Source organism: Strix aluco, chromosome 3 (genome assembly GCF_031877795.1).
Source record: "Strix aluco isolate bStrAlu1 chromosome 3, bStrAlu1.hap1, whole genome shotgun sequence".
In the NCBI taxonomy this organism is placed as follows: Eukaryota; Metazoa; Chordata; class Aves; order Strigiformes; family Strigidae; genus Strix; species Strix aluco.
The window spans coordinates 62,414,835-62,436,089 of record NC_133933.1 but is presented as its reverse complement, the minus strand read 5'-3'; the positions used below and the strand labels follow the sequence as shown (position 1 = coordinate 62,436,089).

Sequence of the window (21,255 nt, the reverse complement as noted above, 5' to 3'; positions counted from 1 at the left end):
AAACAGGTGCAGAGGAAGGGTGCCAGAACGAAAAGGAAACAGACTTCCTATCTTAAAACAGGAGACCAAAAAGAATCTGCGTAGCCCCAAAAATGCGGACTGAGAAAAGATACCATTTCTCCCTTTAAATAAATCATAACAGATTAAATAATAGGGAGGGATAACTAATGCAGTGGACAATACTGGCATCAGAACAAACTGGCTGGGACTATATTTACTCTGCAAATTAGCAAGCATCAGAGTAAGAGGGTTTGGAAACAGCCTTCAAGATGGGGAAGAGCCCACCTGATTTTAAGCTGCAATTTGTTCACGAAGGGGATTAAACTCCACTGCCTTTTTAGTGGCAAGGGACTAGCCTCAATATCCCAAGACTGTCCCTCCTGGTCCTGCACCTCTGTGAAGCAGGAGGCTTCGCTGACTTGCTTCCACTGGGGCAGCTGGAGAGACCTATCCACCCAACCAGCACTGCTGCTTAGGCATACTTGTTGGGAAATATCCCAGCTTTCACCTACGTTCAGCCCAAGTGACTCACAATCAGTTATTAGTAATGTACTGAGGAAGGGACACGTTGTTCAGAGCAAAGCACAGAGGCTACAACTGCCGTGATGAACAGTCCTACGAACAGGGACTAACTGTCTGACAGATCATAACTGTGCACGGTACTTCTGCATTTTAAGCCAAAGGACCTGGTGAGAGTATAATCATTACCAAACTACAACACGGCAACCCCCAGAAGAGAGGGCAAGTTACTCAAACCGTGCAAGGCGGAAAGGAGCTGACCAAGCCTCGTGAGGAAGGCAGAGTCATAAAGCATTCACTACCCTTCTTATCCTTCCTGTTGCTGGATACTTGTCTGATAAAAATCAATGACTAACTATTTCCTATGCCTTTTTCTAAGAAATCACCATTTTTGGAGCTAGGGCTGATTTCCTTCTACCAGAATCAGATTCAAGCTTGATGCAATCTCGCCAGCCAAATTTCCTTGCTGTGTCTGAAGTCAGTTCACTGCACAGTGAATTCAAAACAGCTATGAATCGTGCACCACAAATACCATTCTGAAAATGTCATAACTAAGTAATACATGGCAAAGATCTGGGATGCAGAGATCATATGTAAAGCCTGGATGTAAAATCCAGAACAGCCATGGATGTTGAAACCGGTGATGAATCCTGGCACAAGGCACTGAGGCTCTTCAATGATTCCAGTTTTTCTGCCTTCTCTTTCACAGCTGAGTAAGAAGGTGGAAAGACAGCATCTGATAAAATACACGAGCACCAACTCACAAAAGAAGTGATCCAAATAAATGGCTTCCGTTTTCATTTTCCCAGTTCTGTAGCCCTTACCTAGGATTTATGTTGGCAAACCTTATGCTGACCTCATTTCTGAGCCTAAGGGTCCATCAGAGTTTTACACTGCAATGACAGATGCCTGTTAAGCACAATACCCATCTGAATTTCCAACACGGGTGACAGCGTTTGCTCTACATGACACATAAAGCATCTACTGCTTAGCTGCTGCCTAAGTTGAAGAAGTAGGTGTTCCCTTCATTCTCTGCTCACTTCTGAAGTGGCCAACACCCCCATGTTGCTGAAAAGGAGCAGATCCTTCATTTAGGGAAGCACAGTAACTGTTCCTGTATGAGAAACGCTAGGGAAGATTAAAAACAAAAATTAAATCCAAACCAAACCCAAAACCAGCCTCTGCCCTCCACCTCAGCTTGCGAACTCGTGCAGAAGTCCAGGCACAATCTGGCATTTAAAGAGCCAATTCTGGGGCCTACAGATAGAGATGAGAATTTCATTCCTGACCACAGGCATCCTAAATTCCTGTTAATGGGATTAGCCTTAAATTCTTCTAAAGAAACATCCTTTCCCTTCCTCTTGCCCTCCTCCCATCTCCTCCTTCACACCACCATCTCCTGGCAAGCCAGATGGCAACTCAAACTTCTCCATCTGGAACTAAACTGACACACAGGAAGGAGGAGGGCGCTCCATGTAACGCCTTCTTAGGAGGTGGAGGCAGAACCAGCAGCTCTGCTCAATACTCTACAGTTGCTCACCTTGCTAGAAATGGACCGACAGTGAAACCAGAGTGGTGAAGCCAACAATAAAAATAGGGAATACCTGCAAAGATATTTATAACATCGTCCTTCTACTACTCCTTCCACATTCTTTAGATATGTAGGCTGATTCATAGCATATATATGATATCTAGGTCATATTTTCATAACTGAAATAAAGAGAGGGCTTAAAAACTCCAAGTCACTTTCTAAGTAATGCAGTGATTTCAAACACTAATTCATTGAGGAATTAGGCTGCAGAGATTGGAGTTAGCTAAGAAGCTGACAAAAGAGGAAGGGAAATTTTGCACACATAAAGGTGTATCTTTTTTTGCTGTTGACACTTCAGACAGCTCCAGGAATGAAATACTTCTCAGAATTCCACAAATTACTAAAGGAGATCAGCAAGTAATTATCCTGTGAGAAAGCCAAACATGATGCAATCACTGCATTTATAAGAGGGATCTACAAACCATTTTTCAGGCACTTAGGCTGGGATTTGTACATACCTGCAGCTTCCTCTTCTTCCTCGAGAGACTTCCCGTCCAGTCACTGATACGTCGCATTCGGTTTTTTAACGTATCCTTCTTGGATGCATCCTCACTGAGGGGCTTGGACTTTCTGCATGGGAGTGTGTAAGAGGAGTAATGTGCAGGACTTCCCTGCTCTACCCTGGAGGGAACATCAATGTCTGAGGCAAATGAGACACGGTTGCTTAGGCTACCATGAGTGTCAATATATTCATCAGACAACCTGATTCCAGGTGAAGGAGTGCTTTCCAAATTTGTATCCTTATAGAGATCTCGAAGTGAGGAAAGAGATGAACTTTGGTTGAAAGACTTCTTGTTGTCGCTTGCTGGGAAACTGGCATGAATGCTTGTATCTGGAGTGCTCCTCGTTAAATATGGACCATCCAACTCATTGATATCTCCAGCATTTCCCCAGAGAGAGTCATACCATGAAGACTCAGAGCTGAGGGAGCTTCCTTTACTAGATCGAAGCCTTGAATCAGTAGGTGACAGACGATGGCTTGAAGAACAATCTGCGCTGGAGTTCCTCCTGACATCGAGCAGGTTATTCGTCTTAGATTCCAAGGCAGGTGAATACCTCAGCAACTGGACCGGTCCACTAGACTCCTCGGTCGGTACCTTGCTGTTGCTGCTGTTGTGGAACTCAACCCTCAAGCAACCATCCAGCTTCCCCAGAGTTTTAATGAGAACTTTCGGACTTCTCCTATCCTCTGATGGGGAGGTTGATGCAAAACTCTCATTCTTTCCATAGCAATTTAAAATGTGTCCATTGCATTCTCGAGAGGCAGCATGATTACTTCCAGTTTGAAGGCCAATATAGTGGAAACCATTCTCGGGAAAAAACACCGCGTTATTTCCTTGGCAGTAGTCCCCTGAGGCATTTGTCCTGTGTTTGGCATGGACATTGCTTTTAGAGACCTTTACCACAGTGTCACCGAGTCTAGATGAATAAGGCTGACTATTCTTGAAGTGTGAAAGGCAGCTTCTGGCAAGGGACCTCGATTTGTAGTTCGAGCTGCTACTGGTATGTCCCCATCCATGCATAGAGCAAGACTTTTCATCTTTAGCATGAATGCTGCGAATTTTCAGAGAACAAGGCTTCTGCTTGGCACCAGCTGTAGCAGCAGCATGATTTTTTGACTGAAGACTGTATTGGCTTTCTGAATTCCCCATTTTCCACTAAATTAAGAAGAGTTTCATTAGAAACAATGGCTAGAAGACAGAGCGAAAAGTAACAGACCATTTTTACCCTCTACACAGGAAAGTGCCTTTTTAAAAAATGATATGAAACAATTGTTTCCAAAAATCCATTAAATAGCCATTTACAACATTAAAATTCATAGCTGAACTTATTTTAGGGGCAGGCTAGAAAAGCCTATTCTCTGCATGCCTCATTACCCCTCTGTTATAAAGCTGGAATCTAGCTCCATTGAAATCATGTCAACACCTTTCTCCACCCACACCCTTGGCAACATCCTTTTCTTATAACTTACAAAATCTCTGGCTCCCAAGAACAATGGCATAATGAAAGGGAGACAGCAAGATAATCATAACTTAGATGTAAAGTGAACTGTACTTTCAGAGAAAACCCTTCTGCCAGGAGACAAGCCCACTGCAGTTTCAGCTTGACTGGTTTCTGTGCAACCAAGTGCTGCCTCAATAAACTGTTCAGCAAACTCTAACTCCGTGTTTAAATGGAGTCAATCAAGGAGAAAGGAAAAAAAACCCCACACCAAAAAAAACCCAAAAAAACTTGGTTAGCAAATACCCTCATCTTCCATTACATCACAAAACTGCATTATGTTCACTCTGCATGGCACAGTTCGACAGTTCACTTAGTAAAATGCTTTTCAGCTTTTTACTGAATTCACAGTGAATGGCACACATTGGAGCAGTCAAATTGCTCCAGTGAGATGACTGAAGATTTTGGACCTACATGAAGTGTACCCCAAAGTAAAAAAATATTGATCTGGTTTTTTTGTTACTTGGATTGAATATTCACTGTTTGTAATTTACAGAAACAACATCAAAGAACTTTTTCCATCAGTACTACGTCTTTTTGCACATCGGATCTCAGACAACCACTCTTAGGAGAATATGCTGCAGCCTCATTAAAATTTTGTCAAAATAAGCCATTGTGAAAAAATAATCTTATCTTCTAGAGTTTTAACTTCCCTACTTCTAGCCCTTAGCACTTCTAGATGAAAAGCACAGTATAAAATGAAGAGCAAACCTGTAGGATCACTCTTAAACACCGGCACGGTTAGCAGTTAGCATGCTCTGCATTGTCCTCGTGGCCAGCCGCTACACTTGCCAAAACCAGGATGGAGTTGCACGCAGACTTCCTAGAAAACACCAAAAAGACAAAAAAGGGTTCTCAGTCAAATAGAACTTACTCCAGATGTAAGCAAAATGAATACCAAAAAAAAAATCAGGCTGGTTACAAATGGAGAAGAGAGGCCTGGTTGACGGGATTCCTGGACTTTAGACATACATTTTATAAACATACTTTACCAACTGACATTGAATTAATACAATTAAGTCACTGTTTGGGTAAGTGTTTTATTTTCTAATTTTGTCCTTTTTCCTCTCTCGCTGACAAGTTAGGGCAAACTTTAAGACCCCTCCAGTTTTCTTTTTGGAAGACCAATTACAGATGGCTGGATTATGTGGTGATCTATTACAACGTGGACCAAACTGATCAGAGCAATGTCCCGCAGCATCTGTTTATCCTTCCCCGTGCCTGGATTCCAACTATGACCCTTGCAGTGAAAGGCCACCACACAATTCACTCCACCAACCACCCAGCAAGCTCTCTTTAGGTTTGTGCTGGTTTTAAGTTAATCTGCCAGTAAAACACGAAAAAGGCAGCACCAAGCATGGCACACACCCAAAGGTAACAAGACCCAAGTTCTTCCTGACCATCTGAACATATTGGCTCTTTACTTGGCACACAAAGGCCACAACTCAAAACAAAAAGGACGGAAGCTAAATCTCACAGAACACACCAGCAGTTTAGGGATTGAAACACTCAGCAGAAAAGAAGCTGTACAATATCTTAGGCTCAATTTTGGAACATACAGTTTAGCTAGAAACCATTCTTAATACACTACTCCCCAAAAAATATTATTTTCTGCATAAATTCAGTGGCTACTGTTCATAAATTTCAACTGAATAACTACTTGATTTGAACATGCAGACTTTTGTTCTTTTTGATTTGTTTTGTAGTTATTTACTGTATAAGAACCTTGAAGATATTTAAAGGAATTCACTGGTAACCTAGGTATTTTGCTAACCTTACCAAAAACAAAGGTAAAGGTTGCAAACTAGAACTAAAACCAGTCTCAACAGCAAGCCTAGAAAAACGTCAGCAAATAAATTACTTAGAAGAGATATATCCCTTTGGATCATGCTAGAGATGCTACAGACCTATAAAAACATATTCATGGCTGTTACCACAAAGATATTTGATAAAATAGATAAGCCACAGAAATTTCATCTTACACTCAAAAAAAAAAAAACCCAACCCAAAAAAACCTCTTTAACTTGCTTATTGTCTCTAACAATTTGCTATTTATCAAACCCTTGCCTTGCGGGTTTGATTTGCCTATGCTGCTAAGTGCACCCATTTATGTAAATAGTTTTAAAAATATCACATGCAACATGGATTGAACAAAAGGCTTTCGATTCAAGGTAAACAGAAGACAACACACAAACTTCCTAAGCTCTAAACTGCTGAACAAATCACAAACCCCCAGTAAAACTGCCTTCCTTGATCCAAGAGGTACAGACCACAAACAAGCAATGAGTTTACATTCAGAATTCTTCATCTGGGAGCAGAAAGTACATTCAACAAGGGGGCTTTGAAGGGCTTATATCTATTCATAAGGGAACACTGAACCCAATTTGTCTAAAGAAACAGGCAAAAAGACCATCTGGTCTCCATAGTGATTGTGCAATGGTTAGGTAATCCTTTTAACAGAGTGGGTAGTGAGCAAGCTGCTGTCATGAACCTCAGAAGATAGACATTCAATTCGTCAAGGCTCGAGCTGCTCCTACAGGGTCCATTGTATGTGTCTGATCCAATACACAGGTCACATAATGGGTGAACGAATAAATTTATCTCAGGGTACAATGTCTACAAAACAGTGTCTCAGTCTGTGCAGGAATCAGTCAGCAGTACAACAGAACAGTCAATAAATCCCATAGAAATAGCCCTGAGGGATTTTTCTCAGCATCCCAGCCATCCAGAAAGCTATGGTAGGCTAAACATTCACGGGCGCTGCGATAGCCAATCTAGGCATCTGTGAGGCTGCACAAAGACCATCACCCTGAAAATCAGCTGCAATGGCTTTCTCTTGCCTCACACTTCTGCGGAGCGATTTTCTTTCTGCTCATTACAATGGCGGGGAGGGGGGGAGGGGATCGAGTCAACTTGTGCCCAAAGGCAGCAATGACGCTGGGGCAGGGTGGGCAGTTGTGGACAAGTTCTGGCTGTGCTCACTCCAAACACTCACATATTTTATACTATTTGAACTGTGGAAGCACTGGAAATTACAGAGCAGGGGACAGAGTTCAGTTTCCCCTATATTTCTCACAGCAACCTACCACCACAGACGACAACGTGCTGTTCTCCTTTCCTGTGCAGAGGGATGAATACTTCTTGTAAGCAAAACCGGCTTCTATGAATATTTTCTGCAATTATAATCAGTATATTTAGAAAGCAGCTCACTGTGCCTGAAGATGACTATTAAGAGTTTTAATTGCTTTCAATTATACCCACATTCCCTAAAAAAGACATTTTTAATCTTCACCCTGGTTCCCCTTGACACATTCAAAAAACACAGCTATGCAAACATACTAAACTGGGAATCCCACCATCCCCACCACACCCAATAATTAACGCAAATCATAACCCCAGAGCTAAAAACGTATTTCCCCACCTTGGGGCTTCTCCACATAAGGTTCCCCTAGACTTTTTTGGCTCCGAAAAACAAACACACGAGCTCAGGAGCTGTTCTGGAGAGGCGTCTGCCACCTATATTCTGTCATTAATACCACCACAGCTAGACTACTTTATAAATACTAGAGGGGAAAACACCTTTCTTAAGATTAAGGTGAGTGCACATACAAGTAGTGCTCTGCAATTGCACAGGTGCTTTCCTCCGCAGTCCTAATCTCTCAAAACAAAGGTTTAAAAAGCTTGACTCTCTAACCATATTGCAAGCAAAACTGAACCATAACATCCCAGTACTAGGTTTGCTTTTGAGATACAAGGAATTATTATATTACGAATTAGTGGGATATCTGAGCCAAAAGAGACAGGCTCCTGTGCTAGTCTCATCTGCTACAGCAGGAACACACACCAAACATGATTTTGCTACTGCCACCCATCTGCTTCCAGTACAGTCACACCAACCAGGCTGAGACTCTCTAAAACTACAGGTCAGAAAATGGGAAGCTCCAGACCGACAGGAGGTGAGCACAGAGCCATAAGGAGACTGAATGCTCCACAACCACAGCCAGCATTGGACAGTGGCCATGTACTAGTTAAAAAAGGCAAGAGATTGTGGTAGCATCTTCCTAGGGAGGTTCAGCAGACTTCCTTGACTGGGACTGACAATCTTGCCACCCAGAATGTTTGTTGTAAGAGTTCAACTAATGTCAGCCCTAGCAATGTTAAGCTTTCGCCTGGATCAAGAAATTACCCTCATCAGACATGAACACATGCATCAAAGCTATCTCTCTGATGTATTTTGATGCCTTTATTCCTTTGGATGGCTGATGACAACGACCCTTCACTGGTAGATATATAGCAAGTGAACTACAAACCATTTAATCCCTGCTGAAGCTTCCCTGAAAATCTACAGATGAGGTACAGGGAACTCGATTCTCACTTCACTAAACATGGCATCAGTGCAAAAATGGCAAAAACAACAACAAAAAAAAACCCAATATGGATTGGTCCAGATGAGGATCCATCATTCCATCAAATTAGCACCACTGAGTGAGAACTCATTAAGAAATGCAGGAACCCATGAGACTCTTTGGAGTTACCAGGAACAATAACTATACACAGCAGAAAAGCTTAAATTTAAAACCTCCTGTCTTTAAGAAGAAAAAGGCTTTTAACAGAAGAGCTGGAGTAAGAGCTAGAAAATAGGTAAGAGCTAGAGCTAGCTGACACACCCCTAAAAATGAGAGCCTGCAGCTTTTCAGTTCCTTACGACATACCAGGACACAGTTTAAACTTTTTCAGAAGGCCCTTCCTTGAGGAGAGGACAAAAAATTATTCAAGAAAGAAGATGATTAAGTATTTTCTTCCTACTTGTAGCTTACACAGCAACCATGTGTCACAACCTCTTAAGACCTTCTTCAACAGGAGGATTGTTACCTGCACCAGTGTGATACCTTTCAAGAGGGCATAGGACCAATTCTTGAGTCCCTGCCACCAGGCACAGTCCCTCACAGCCACCCACATGGGTATGCCTGCCAAAGAAAGGCAGAGCTTCAACAAACTTTGTGGTGATAAGAAATACTAATACAAAGGCCCTTTATATGCAAAGGGTGGAGTATATCCCATCAACTACTCTCTAGTAACAAAGGAAGAGGAAAGCGCCATGTATGCTTTTTGCTGTTTGAAAACCGTATTTCCACAAGGGCAGGTAAGGGCTCCCAGCTGCAGAGCGGGACTGTGCGCAGTGGAGTGGGGAGGCACGGAGAGGAGAAAAGGCAGCGCCACGGTCTTTACACAGGCAGCTGCTCTGAGTGCGTGGTTCATAAGTGCACCACAGGAGACTGTCATCAGGATTAGTGGAGCTGGGATAATGGAGAATCTGAAAGTATTTCAGAGCAATAAAAAAGGAAACAGAAAGCCCCATCATTTATACGAAGTGATCAACTTCTTTTAATGGCAGATCTAGTTAGAAATGTTGCAGGCTTTGATGTACAGCAACTATGTCAGTGGTTTTTTACATCAGGAAAAGCTTTTTTGTGATTTTTTTAAATTGACAGAGCAATTCCTATTTTTTCTTTCAAACTACTTTTACATTCTCTTTCACCTAATGCTTAAAACACCGTCCATTTTAAATGGCTTATAAAGTCTTAGAAATTGTATATAACTATCTTTCAGATACTAATGTGTTCATAAGTTTTGCAAAGAATCAATGTGCTTTGTGAATTCTTACAGGGATACAGAATTACAGGTTAGAAGTCTTAATTAACTTTTAATCTACTTTGGTTTTTAATATGAAAGTAATAGAGAATGCTAGAATGTGAACCTGCCCTCCCCTTCCTGCACCGCTGCGTATGGACAGATACATGAAATTAATGAGGGAGGCAGGTTAGCACAATGCTGTAGCTGGATTAAATGTGGAGTTTCTTACTGGAAACAATTTATTATATTTTTTAGAACTACACTCTTTGGTCACATGCTCCCACAAATCAGAAGCAGATTTCTTATTCCTGCAATCTCAATCATATTCCTACTACAAAAATATACTATAATAATTATACCATGGTATTCTTGGCAGGATACTTTACATTATATACCACTGTATTCAAAGAATGAATAACCAAAACACCACAAATATGCCTTTCTTTAAAAAAAATAGAGCTACTTTGCCTTAAAAATCCAATTTGAAGCCAGAATTCCTCACTCACTCATTAGTCTCTTTAGAGTTACAGCCTCCTGTATTAGGAACTGTTTGGTAGTTCACAGATCAAATTAAACCCATTGTTTTTCCCATTAAACATGAAGTATTCATTATGACTCCAGACACTTCTTTTCATGCTGTGAATCATATCTACATTGCATATAGACTTCTAATTTCACAGTTTAAGCAAGAAAGGGACAATCTCCTTTTCTGGTTCCTTCTCTTAAAATAACATTAAACCCAACAGGTCTAAACTGCATCACAGATATATTGCATCAGAATTACACATCCCATACCTGGGACAAGATTCCTTCTTTTGCTCAACTCATTCTTCTAGGCCCAAGACACTAGCAGTTTAATTAAATTACACTTTATAGCTTTCAAGTTAGCGCAATATGGAAGGTACAGTCAAGCCTGAAGATCCTTATCATATTACACCAGTGCTGATACAATCTAAATCTCTAGGGACTTATTTTTCTTTGGCAGGAAAAACAAATTTCACCATTTGTAAATCTTATTGAATTTATACACAATGGCTAAAGTGCACATCCATTTAAATAAAAGCCATTAAGCTTGTTAAAAAAAACCAGGAATGCCAGCTAATATCTTGGCTTAATGCAGTAGCTGCAGTAGTTAAAGAGTTGATATGTCAAAAGGGTCTATTTCCTGCCCTTGAAGGGGAAATGAACTCTGTGATCTGAAAGGTCTTTTCTTCTCCACCTACTCTGGTTGTAAGCATACTGGCAGGTCCTGATGCAGATTAATGTGGTGCTTTCAAGGGATTTCAAGGCCTGGGGCCTCAGGCAGGGAGGATGGTGCACCTGAAAGGAGCCAGGATGCTCCAAGCAGGGAAACCCCGGCTCCAGTCTCACTGCCCACCCTGGGCTGTGGAGGAACAACACTTCAGAGACTGAGCTCAGGTCTGCAGACTTACTGCCTGAGCTTAGACAAACTCCTGAAGAGGTATCTGCATCAGCCCTCCTTACTCGTGATAACAACAGGAGGTGAGACTGGGGCTTTCTGGTCAAACTGGGATTCCCAAATGCCCACCAGGAACATCTGTCCTTTTCCTCTCTTGTTTGCTTCAGTAGAAACCAGCTCATGCTGTCAAATACAACCATAGTCAGCAGGCAGCTACAGGGACATTCTCTCACAAGTACCCACCCAAAACTGTAGGTGCCAAAACATCAGCTTTGGAGAGGGTAGGAGAGAGGTTATTTTTGGACTAGGACACAGTTTATAACAGTGCATTCTGGGCAGCCCTGTAGACCCTACCAAAAGAAGAAGTGAACGGCAGCAAGGACGAGCAATCCCAGGCAGGAACATTAACCCCCAAAGACCCTTTTTAGTGTAACACTTTCCAAGTCTATTGGACCAACTCTTAACCCTTGGCACCAGAGAAAAACTTCCAGTAGCAACCGGTAGAGACAGCGTGCTTCAGGCTGAGGGACAGGCGCTGGGATGGCTGCAGGACTCCCTGCCTGCCACCTATTACACAGTCCACTTCACAAGCAGGAGGGGGAAACCACGCTGCATTTGGCATAGTCTTTTTCTACTTCTCAGTTTACACATTCATAAACACCTGAGGGTGTCAATTCCAAAGTAAATGCTTTCCCACCTTCAGCCCTGGGAGTTCCTAAAGAGGACAGAGGATCTGGGAGTTGGACACCAGAAGTAAACTTGAGACACAGTCCCTTGGAAAATTAAAAGCAGATCTTGATTTTTGCATGCCAAGAGCCCTACAGCAGTAACACATCTTAGGGCTTCCTTTCGTTTACCCCTGTAGTACCGGCATGCTACTCACACATTAAAAGAATAAAAAAGTACACTGAGGATTGGGTTTCCCCACTAAAACATTTGCTTTGTAGCTTCACAGCTACAGAGTGCCCTAGTCAGAGAATCCTCTCTTCCTGTGGAAGGTGATCAGATAAAAAATATCCCACCCCTTGCCTGCAACTAGTAATTTGCTATACATTGTATAATGTTATCAAATCATCCACCCTAAAGGGAAAGAAATACACAATTTCCAGAATGAAGTCGTCAGTGTACAAAATTAACTCCTGACCATATCATCAGCAAGCATAAATGAGGTAGCAAACTTTGGTTGTATTGAACAAGCAATTAATCACCCCTCTTTAAAAAAAAAAAAAAAAAAGCACTTCTCCATTTCTTGGGTATTTCCCTCTTTTTTATTTTTTCTGTGCCACAGAACAGAGCACTTTCACAATTTGTGTACAGTTATGTATTAAAAATCTATGCAGAAAGATCAAAACCTGTGCAGGACCTACCTCTGCCAGATGCAGAAGCTTCAGTTTTCCATACCATCCCAGTTCAGTAGCAGTAGTAGTGTTGACTGAAACTTTTTCCTTTAACATTACGCAAACATATAACTCTTGCTTGGGCACACTGTCTATTTATTGAAAGTTATTTTAAGTATTAGTGAGAATAGACAGAATAATACAAAGGAAAAGATTCAGAGGGATTATTAATCATACTGCATTAGGAAAGTCACTTTAATGCTGCAGAAACTGTAGCACTCTCAAACATACTTTCTCATACTTTGCCTTAAAAAAAAATCCAGCCCTGCCATAGCAGAGCTGTAAAATGATCCTAGTGGTGGTTTATTTAGCAATTCAGGCAATTGAGTTTGACAGATGACCACCAAGAACTGTTTTCTGGAGGAAAACCATTCATCTCGGGCACAGCCGGCAATAGCAGAGGCAGCACGGGGGCTGCAAGTCCTGGCGCTGCAGCAGCCCCCCTCTGCCCTCCGCTTTCAGAGGCTTCCCAAGTCTTTCCCTACTTTTCTTTCAGTTCTCCAGCTCTGGCCGGCAGCCGGCGAGCAGAGGACTGACTGCTCTCCCCCAGCATCTCCCTCCCTGGCTCGAGTCCCCCTTCCCACTCCTGCTTACCTTCCCCAGGGCACTGGCTTCAGCCTCCCGGCTGCCCCAGCTCTGCCGCGGGGACACGGACACGCAGACACAGGGACTCTCCCTGGCCTGGGCATGCCAGGAAACTGTGCCTAACACTTCAAAACGCTCAGCCGTTAGGAACTAAAAACAGATCCTGCGCGAGGCTGGATATATTTTTGTCTGCAGGCTACACACCCTCCTCCCGTTCAATTTTTTCCATTGGTGGAACAGCATGATGCAGACTTAACCAGAGGGTGGTTTTCCACGGGCCGCCTGAAACGATTACGCGGGCCAGCCTGCCACGATGCCGGACAGCCGCCGGGGAATACGCCGTGACTGGGCTCTTGTCTGACCCCACATTCCTCAGCCGCCAGGCTGCTTCCACAGGAAAGCTGCTCAGAATGCTGCTGCTGAATGGAGAGGAGTTCAGTTGCCTGAATGTAGCTCCAGGGTCCTCTCTTCTCTCTTTTTTTTTTTTTTGTCTTTTGGGGTTTTTCCCTGGCTTTTTTTCTTTTTCTTTAAACTTGCTAGGAGGGAGTAGGTATTCCTAACATCCTTGTGTGTCAGATGCTGGCAAAAACATAACTTCCCAAACCACAGCCGGAATGTTGTAGTCATGAAAACTCACTCTTAAGAGCGGCTCTCAGTCGCATTCAACGACTCTGCACAACGGCATCACATATACAACCGCAAACTCTGGTGCTCTCTTCCTTGCTGCTTTCTTTTGTCAGATGTTTTATACTATCTTATGAAGAGAATTAGGTTTTTGTAGTAACTGACCTCTGATAAAACGGATCTCTGTAGATGTGAATGATATCCCGAAGTTTTGATATACAGAGCTAGGCTGTTAAATCTGTAGTCTAGGCACATAAACAATTGCTTTATTATCAGAAAAGTTCAACACTTCATTGATTGCAGCAACAGTTGGTGAACAAACTCAGCTAAAAAACAAGGCATTTATTCAAATATTCTAATAAAATTGCAGGGTCACATTCAAGTGCCAAGCGTGAAAATACAGCCAAGTTACACTGCAGATGACGTATTCAATTGAAAAGAAACACATGAATGCTATAATAAAAATCATTAGTAACCCAAAAAAGCCCCAAACCAATATTTATGTCCACAGAAACAAACTAACGATTTGCATAGTAACACAGGAATTGACACCTGAAAGTGGACCTCTATTTCACTGCATCCACTACCCTGTCTCATTACAGAGCAAACTCCAGAACCCAACAGCTTCGGAGTAATTTGGAACAAAATTCTATTTCATCTCCAAAGCCGTTATAGTTAACTCCTCCACTGGAAAACATCAACTTGGATTTCTTCTCAAACTTCACAGATTGACAATATTAGCACTGAATCTGCTCTCCTCATCACGGCAAAGGTCAAAATCCTTTTTTGAATTCTACTGACCTCGATTAAGTTTTCCATAAGCGAGTTCCACAGGTTAGTTTTTGTAAAACCTAATAGAGCAGTACATGACTTATGCCTATACTCCTAATCCTATACCTGAATATATGTCTGGGGGCTTCACATCTGCTTGTTCTGGTAACAAATTGGCTCTCTGTGAAAAGCAGACTGTTTTCTTTTTCCCATTCTCGGTCCAACTATATTCTCTTCAGTTAGTATTACTTTGGTCCAACTATTTCATTAACAGGCCAGATCCAAGTCCTGGGACTAATGTGGAAGCAATGACAGCTCACGAGTCAAAGCACCAGGTCTCTCTCAGGAGCAATAGTTGGCCTCTGGTCCCATTCCCCTTCTCACACAGAATACTGCATTTCCCCCACGAGTCTACATCTTAGTTGACTAAATAAACCATGTTCAAATGATTCCTTAGGTAACATTAGCCTCCAACAAGCCCAGAAGCCTTTCATCATCACCTATTTTGTTGAATTTATCTTTCTCAAAGGTGAATGTTCAGAATTATAAACACTATTCCCAAAGATGCCTCTCCAACACCCTGTCCAATAATAGTAATTCTTCCCTAAGTCAATGGAAAATACCTGGGCTGACATAACCTAGGACCTAGCTGAATCACGTTAGTGCCTCATAATCTTCTAGCAAAGGGTAATAAAGCTGTCCATTGCCTTCCTCTTTCATTTTCAGAGGGTGACACCCAAATGTCAACAGGCATTCTTGCTATTAGTGCAAAGCACTCTACCCTGTATTTTCTCCTTCTTCAAGTTCACTGCATTTTATCATTCCAGTCTTAGGGGTCATTCAGCTATTTACTACATTCTTTCTAATCTACCTGTGTATTTCCTATGTTTCCCACTTTTTATCAGCCAGTTTCATCAAGGCATTCCCACTTTTTGTGACAAGCCAAGCAACACTCATTGTTTGGTCTCAAGACTCCAGTTGATATCCCCCAGGTTCTTTTATTTTTGCTTCCACCTTTAACTGATTACTTTTAGCACACTGACACTACATGTTGAAGACATAATTTTCTAACTTCCACTTGACTCACATGGAGCTTTAACTTCCTCCATCTCAGGGCTGCTGTGAGTGCCTCCCCCTGACCATGGGGCTTCCTTCTGCCTTGCTCTTTGAGGAGCTCCTTCGGAAGCAGGAAGGACAGGCTGATAGGGCTTTAGTACAGTCTAGCTCATGGGTTACAGCATGAGGGCCCTCCTTTATTACACCCCCAAAACCTCATCCCCCTCTGTTACACCCCCACATCCATTTTGCCCCCCTTTTCTCACCCACTGCCTTGCTGTTATCAACTTGGGACAACCTGATAATGAAATATTCTCTGGAGATCAACAAGAAGTAGGCAAGCTCCATGTTGAACACAACAGATTCATCTCTTATTACTATGTGAAATATTTATGTGCCTCACAATCTTCCACAAACGTATCATCACAACACCGCTGGGAAGGAGAAGGGTGTCATTATCTTAATTTTCTAGAGAACTGCTAGGTCACACAGGAAATTAAAAGGTATTTCAGTACAGTAAGAGGGAGCTCCGTAGCTTGTGTTAATGCATGTCTCCGCTAGCTTAATGGCTCTTAACATCTCTGTTTTGCAGAGAAAACAAACTGTAGTTTGCACAGAGAAGTCTGTAATGGAATTAATAATAAAAGTCATGCTTTGGATAGCAGGTTGGCTACATAAACACTCTAGATTAAAAAGATGTTATGAAGGTTGCATGTTAAGAATGTTCTATAGAATGTTTTAAAGCCAAGAACTTATTTTTATAGATGGAGATAAATGTATTATCAAAATTAAAGACAGCTATTTTAACCTATGTTTTACACTACTTTCACACTACAAGAATGTTAAGATTTTACTTTGGAAGTGCTAAGACATCCCATTGACACCACTGTTTTGTTTTCTAAGCAATGGAAATCCACTAAGAAAAACACAGAAAATGCACATATCCCCAGTATTCATGCTAAGATGACAACACACCTCCTTCCCTAAAGTCAGCCCACTTTTATAAACATATGCCATCCCTGTAAAATATCTTTTCCTAGACACAGTCCAGTCTGTTTCTGAAAGGCCAGTTCTCCACTTTGCCTCTTCGCCCTCTCCTGCCTGGCTCACCTGACAGCAATACAGCTGAGTTGTGTGAAAATCTCTGGTCCATAAGGTCTCTCAGCTGCTACTCAACAGACGGGCACTGGATGGACACATGTGGAGAGATTTCAGTATCTTGCCAATCATGGCTTAACCACAGACTGACAGATGTGTACAGAGACTTCCCATGAAATCCAAAGCATGTTCTCATGTTCTCTAAAACAGAATATGTGTAAGAATGAAAAAAGTCTGAAGTAGGAAATCGCGTTTCTGGAATCAGAAATCTCTAACAGAGCTCTCAAGAGAGCTGGGAAGTTGTCCTATGCTAAGTGTAACTAAGCTGCTAAAAAATAATTACATGTTATTGTCAACAAGACAATAACCAGAGATGAGTTTCGAAGCCTTCTTAATTTCATGACTAAAACATCTGAATCACGCAACATCTGCTAGAGAAATATTCTCATTAAACTGTACTAAAGGTCCATCCTTGGTATCTTTGGCCTTGAAGGGGAACTTCACAAGAAATGCAGCAGTTTCCCATTCAACCAGCAGTGAAGGGAAACTTTACACAACATGAAATTCCTCTAGAAGACGTGAATTCAATTTCTGAGAACTTCTCACCTTTCTGCAAACCAGTGCTCACACACTTGGCTTCCTGGTCTCATCCCCAAATGTTTGTCAGATAGAAAAGGACAAAAATAATTGAGGCCATTCATTACTTAATTCTGATTCAGAGGAGTTTGGGAAAACAGTAAACAGGAACCTATGGTTAGCACGTTCTTTCTTGCCAGAGCACACAGATCCCAGTAGGCCATTTCATTTACTGAATGACAGCACCAACACAGGTCTAACAACTCCGGCTATAGGTCAGAATAGATGTTAAGCAATGAAAAATGATGCAGATGAAAACAATTTTATACCCTCAGCTATCACTGAGACTTACAATACTCTAAGTGGCTACTACCTTCCTGTCAGAGACTCCTGTTCTCCCTGTGAAATGCTGTAATACAAGAGATCAAAGGGATGCTCCCCATCCCCATCTATCTGGGGAGCCAGCATGCCCTTGCCCAACTCAGCAGAGAGGGGCTGCTGTCCAGGCACTCTCCACACACAGCTCATGATCCTCTCAAATGGGTTTTCCCAGCATCCAAAACAGAGAGGACCCACTGATACTTAAGGCGTGCGATAAACCACACCTGAGGTTTAGAGCAAGATGAAATTTTCCTTTATTTTTATGTTACATGGTTCTTTAGCACCACTGTAGACATGGGGTTACTATTTGCTATCTATTTTCAAGCGAGTTCTAGAGAATAGTTGGGGAATCAAAGTGCCTTGGTTAATGTCTTACTAATTTCAGTATAATTACATGAAGAAAGATAAAGCATGATCACGTGATGGCAGGACATGTGGCAGAAGCATTACTGAAAAATGGGAAATCAATTAGGAGAGAAAAAGACATGAACTGTGTATGCAGCAAACCCATCTCCTCAATCTAGGTGACTAAGCACACTGGATATGAGAAGCCTGGCCTGCAATGATCAATCAGTATTCCCGCACTGGGTCTAGCTCGGATGCAGTTAATTTTATTCATAGCAGCCTGTATGGTGCTGTGTTTTGGATTTGTGACCAAAACGGTGTTGATAGCACACCAATGTTTTCGCTATTGCTGAACAGTGCTGACACAGCATCATGGCTTTCTCCATTTCTCATTCTGCCCTGCCAGCAAGTAGGCTGGGGTGGGCAAGAGGCTGGGAGGGGACACAGCCAGGACAGCTGACCCCAATGGACCAAAGGGATATGGACCAAATGGTCCAAAGATGTAGTGAAGTTATGCAGTGAGAACATTAGGAGAGTCAAAGTCTAGCTAGAGCTCAACTTGGCTACAGCTGTTAAGGATAATAAAAAATGTTTCTATAAATTCATTAATAGCAAAAGGAGGATTAGGGAAAATCTCCCTCCTTTATTGGATGCAGAGGGAAACATGGTAACTAATGATGAGGAAAAGGCTGAGGTGCTCAACCTCTACTTTGCCTCAGTCTTTAGCAGTGGAACTGGCTGTTCCCTGGACACCCAGCCTCATGAGCTGGGAGATGGAGAGGGGAAGCAGACTGAGGTCAGCACAGTTGAAGAGGAGGTGATCAGAGACCTGCTACACCACTTAGATGCACACAAGTCTGTGGGACTGGATGGGTTACGCCCAAGGGTGCTGAAAGAGTTGGCAGATGTGCTCGCCAAGCCGCTTTCCATGATTTACCTGAAATCATGGCTAACTGGAGAGGTCCCATTGGACTGAAGGGTGGCAAATGTAACACCCATCTATAAGAAAGGCAGAAAGGACGATCCAGGAAACTATAGATCTGTCAGTCTGACCTCGGTGCCAAGGAAGGTCACGGAGCAGGTCATCTCGAGTGCCATTACAAGTCATATAATGGACAACCAGGGGATCAGGCCTAGTCAGCATGGGTTTATGAAAGGCAGGTCCTGCCTGACAAACCTAATCTCCTTCTATGACAAAATGACCCGACTATTGGATGAGGGAAAAGCTGTGGATATTATCTACCTGGATTTTTGAAAAGCATTCGACACAGTTCCCCATAGAATTCTCATAGAAAAACTGGCTGCTCATGGCCTGGATGAGCGAACGGTCTGCTGGGTCAAGCGCTGGCTGGATGGACGGTCCCAGAGAGTGGTGGTCAATGGAGCTAAATCCAGCTGGCGGCCGGTCACAAGTGGTGTTCCTCAGGGCTCGGTGTTGGGACCATTTCTGTTTAACATCTTTATTGATGATCTTGATAAGGACATAGAGTGCATTATCAGTAAATTCGCAGATGACACCAAGTTAAGCGGGAGTGTCGATCTGCATGAGGATAAGGAGGCACTACAGAGGGACTTGGATAGGTTGGATCGGTGGGCCAACGTTAACGGCATGAGCTTCAACAAGGACAAGAGCCAGGTCCTGCACTTGGGCCACAACAACCCCATGCATCGCTACAGGCCTGGGGAGGTGTGGCTGGAGAGCTGTGTGGAAGAGAAGGATCTGGGGGTTCTAATTGACAAGCAACTGAACATGAGCCAGCAGTGGGCCCAGGAGGCCAAGAAAGCCAACGGCATCCTGGCTTGTATTAGAAATAGTGTGACCAGCAGAAGTAGGGAGGTGATAGTCCCCCTTTACTCTGCACTGGTGAGGCCACACCTTGAGCACTGTATCCAGTTTTGGGCACCTCAATACAAGAGAGATATCGAGGTGCTGGAGCGAGTGCAGAGGAGGGCAACGAAGCTGGTGAAAGGCCTGGAGAACAGATCTATGAGGAGCGATTGAAGGAGCTGGGACTGTTCAGTTTGAGGAAGAGAAGGCTGAGGGGAGACCTCATCACTCTCTACAGCTACCCAAAAGGATATTGTAGAGATGTTGGTGCTGGTCTCTTCTCACAGGTGATTAGTGACAGAGAACAAGGGGGAACAGCTTTAAACTCCAACAGGGGAGGTTTAGCCTGGACATTAGGAAAAAAAGAGTGGTCAGACAGTGGAATAGGCTGCCCAGGGAGGTGGTGGAGTCACCATCCCTGGATGTGTTGGAGGATATGGTGTAGGGGAGCACTTTGTAGAGTAGGGCTGATGGTTGGACTCGATGATCCCAAGGGTCTTTTCCAACCTGAATGATTCTATGATTCTATGATATCCCACACCATGTAATGTCATGGTCAGCAATAAAAATGGGGGCTTGTTTTGACAAGGTTGCTATTGCAACATCCGTGACCAACAAGGCCCTCACAAGGGTTAATCTCTGAGACCAAGGTGGCCCTCAGAAGCAGTGGTAGCTACCGCTACAGGGAGGCTCACCCTGCACAGCCTCAGAGGCTCATACTTTTAATAGTCTTCTTTTATTTAGAACTCACAGTAAAAGCTTCATTTTTGTAAAACAAAGTGAGAGAGAAATACTGATACACAAGATCAAATGGGAACTCCTTCTGAGCAGTGTATGTTACTTTCTATATCACCAGAGCAAAACTGATGCATGTTTTTTGACAAGCACCCTACTTCAGTGATACACTTTTTCAATACAGAATGGACAGTAACAAATTTCAGTTAACTACATAATTTTAGTTAACTAGGTAACTGTATCTTCCAAACTATAATTAGAAGTTCTTTTACTACAACAGATAGGCATTAAAATGCTCTCAGTTTAGGAGTGTTACTTTTCAGGAACAAAAATCTAAAACTTGGGACAAATCTCACAAAAATAGGAGTGGAAAGGTTTTTTTGAATGCATTAGGTTAAAAAATGCAAACTGAACCCTTCACACATGCCATTAGAAGAAAGCACATCTATTAAACACGTAAAAATATTTGAAGTCATTTGTCATAAGAATATACTAGGAGATCTTACAACATAAATATTTATAAAGCACAGATGTTATTTCACATTGCATTACTACATAGCTTGTTCCATTAACTGATCCAGCAGACCAGCTAATTGCTTGTGCAAGATTGACTATTTGCTATCACCCATTCAAGACAGAAGCGCAAACAGTTGCCGGGGGGCGGGAAGCTTTAAGGCGTTGCTTTCTAACCAAA

General features: G+C 42.6%; 1 protein-coding gene across 1 annotated transcript in view; it reads right to left on the bottom strand.

Annotated features, from left to right (window-relative positions):
- The window catches only part of TIAM2 (TIAM Rac1 associated GEF 2), a 92,058-nt gene extending 87,122 nt beyond the window's left edge, over positions 1–4,936 (bottom strand). The window contains exons 1-2 of the mRNA XM_074818805.1: positions 4,823–4,936; positions 2,569–3,768 (exon numbers count right to left, since the gene is read on the bottom strand). Coding sequence (XP_074674906.1) covers positions 2,569–3,762 — 1,194 coding nt within the window. The 5' untranslated portion in view covers positions 3,763–3,768; positions 4,823–4,936. The remainder of the gene's footprint in view (positions 1–2,568; positions 3,769–4,822) is intronic.
- Between the last annotated feature and the right edge of the window lie 16,319 nt (positions 4,937–21,255).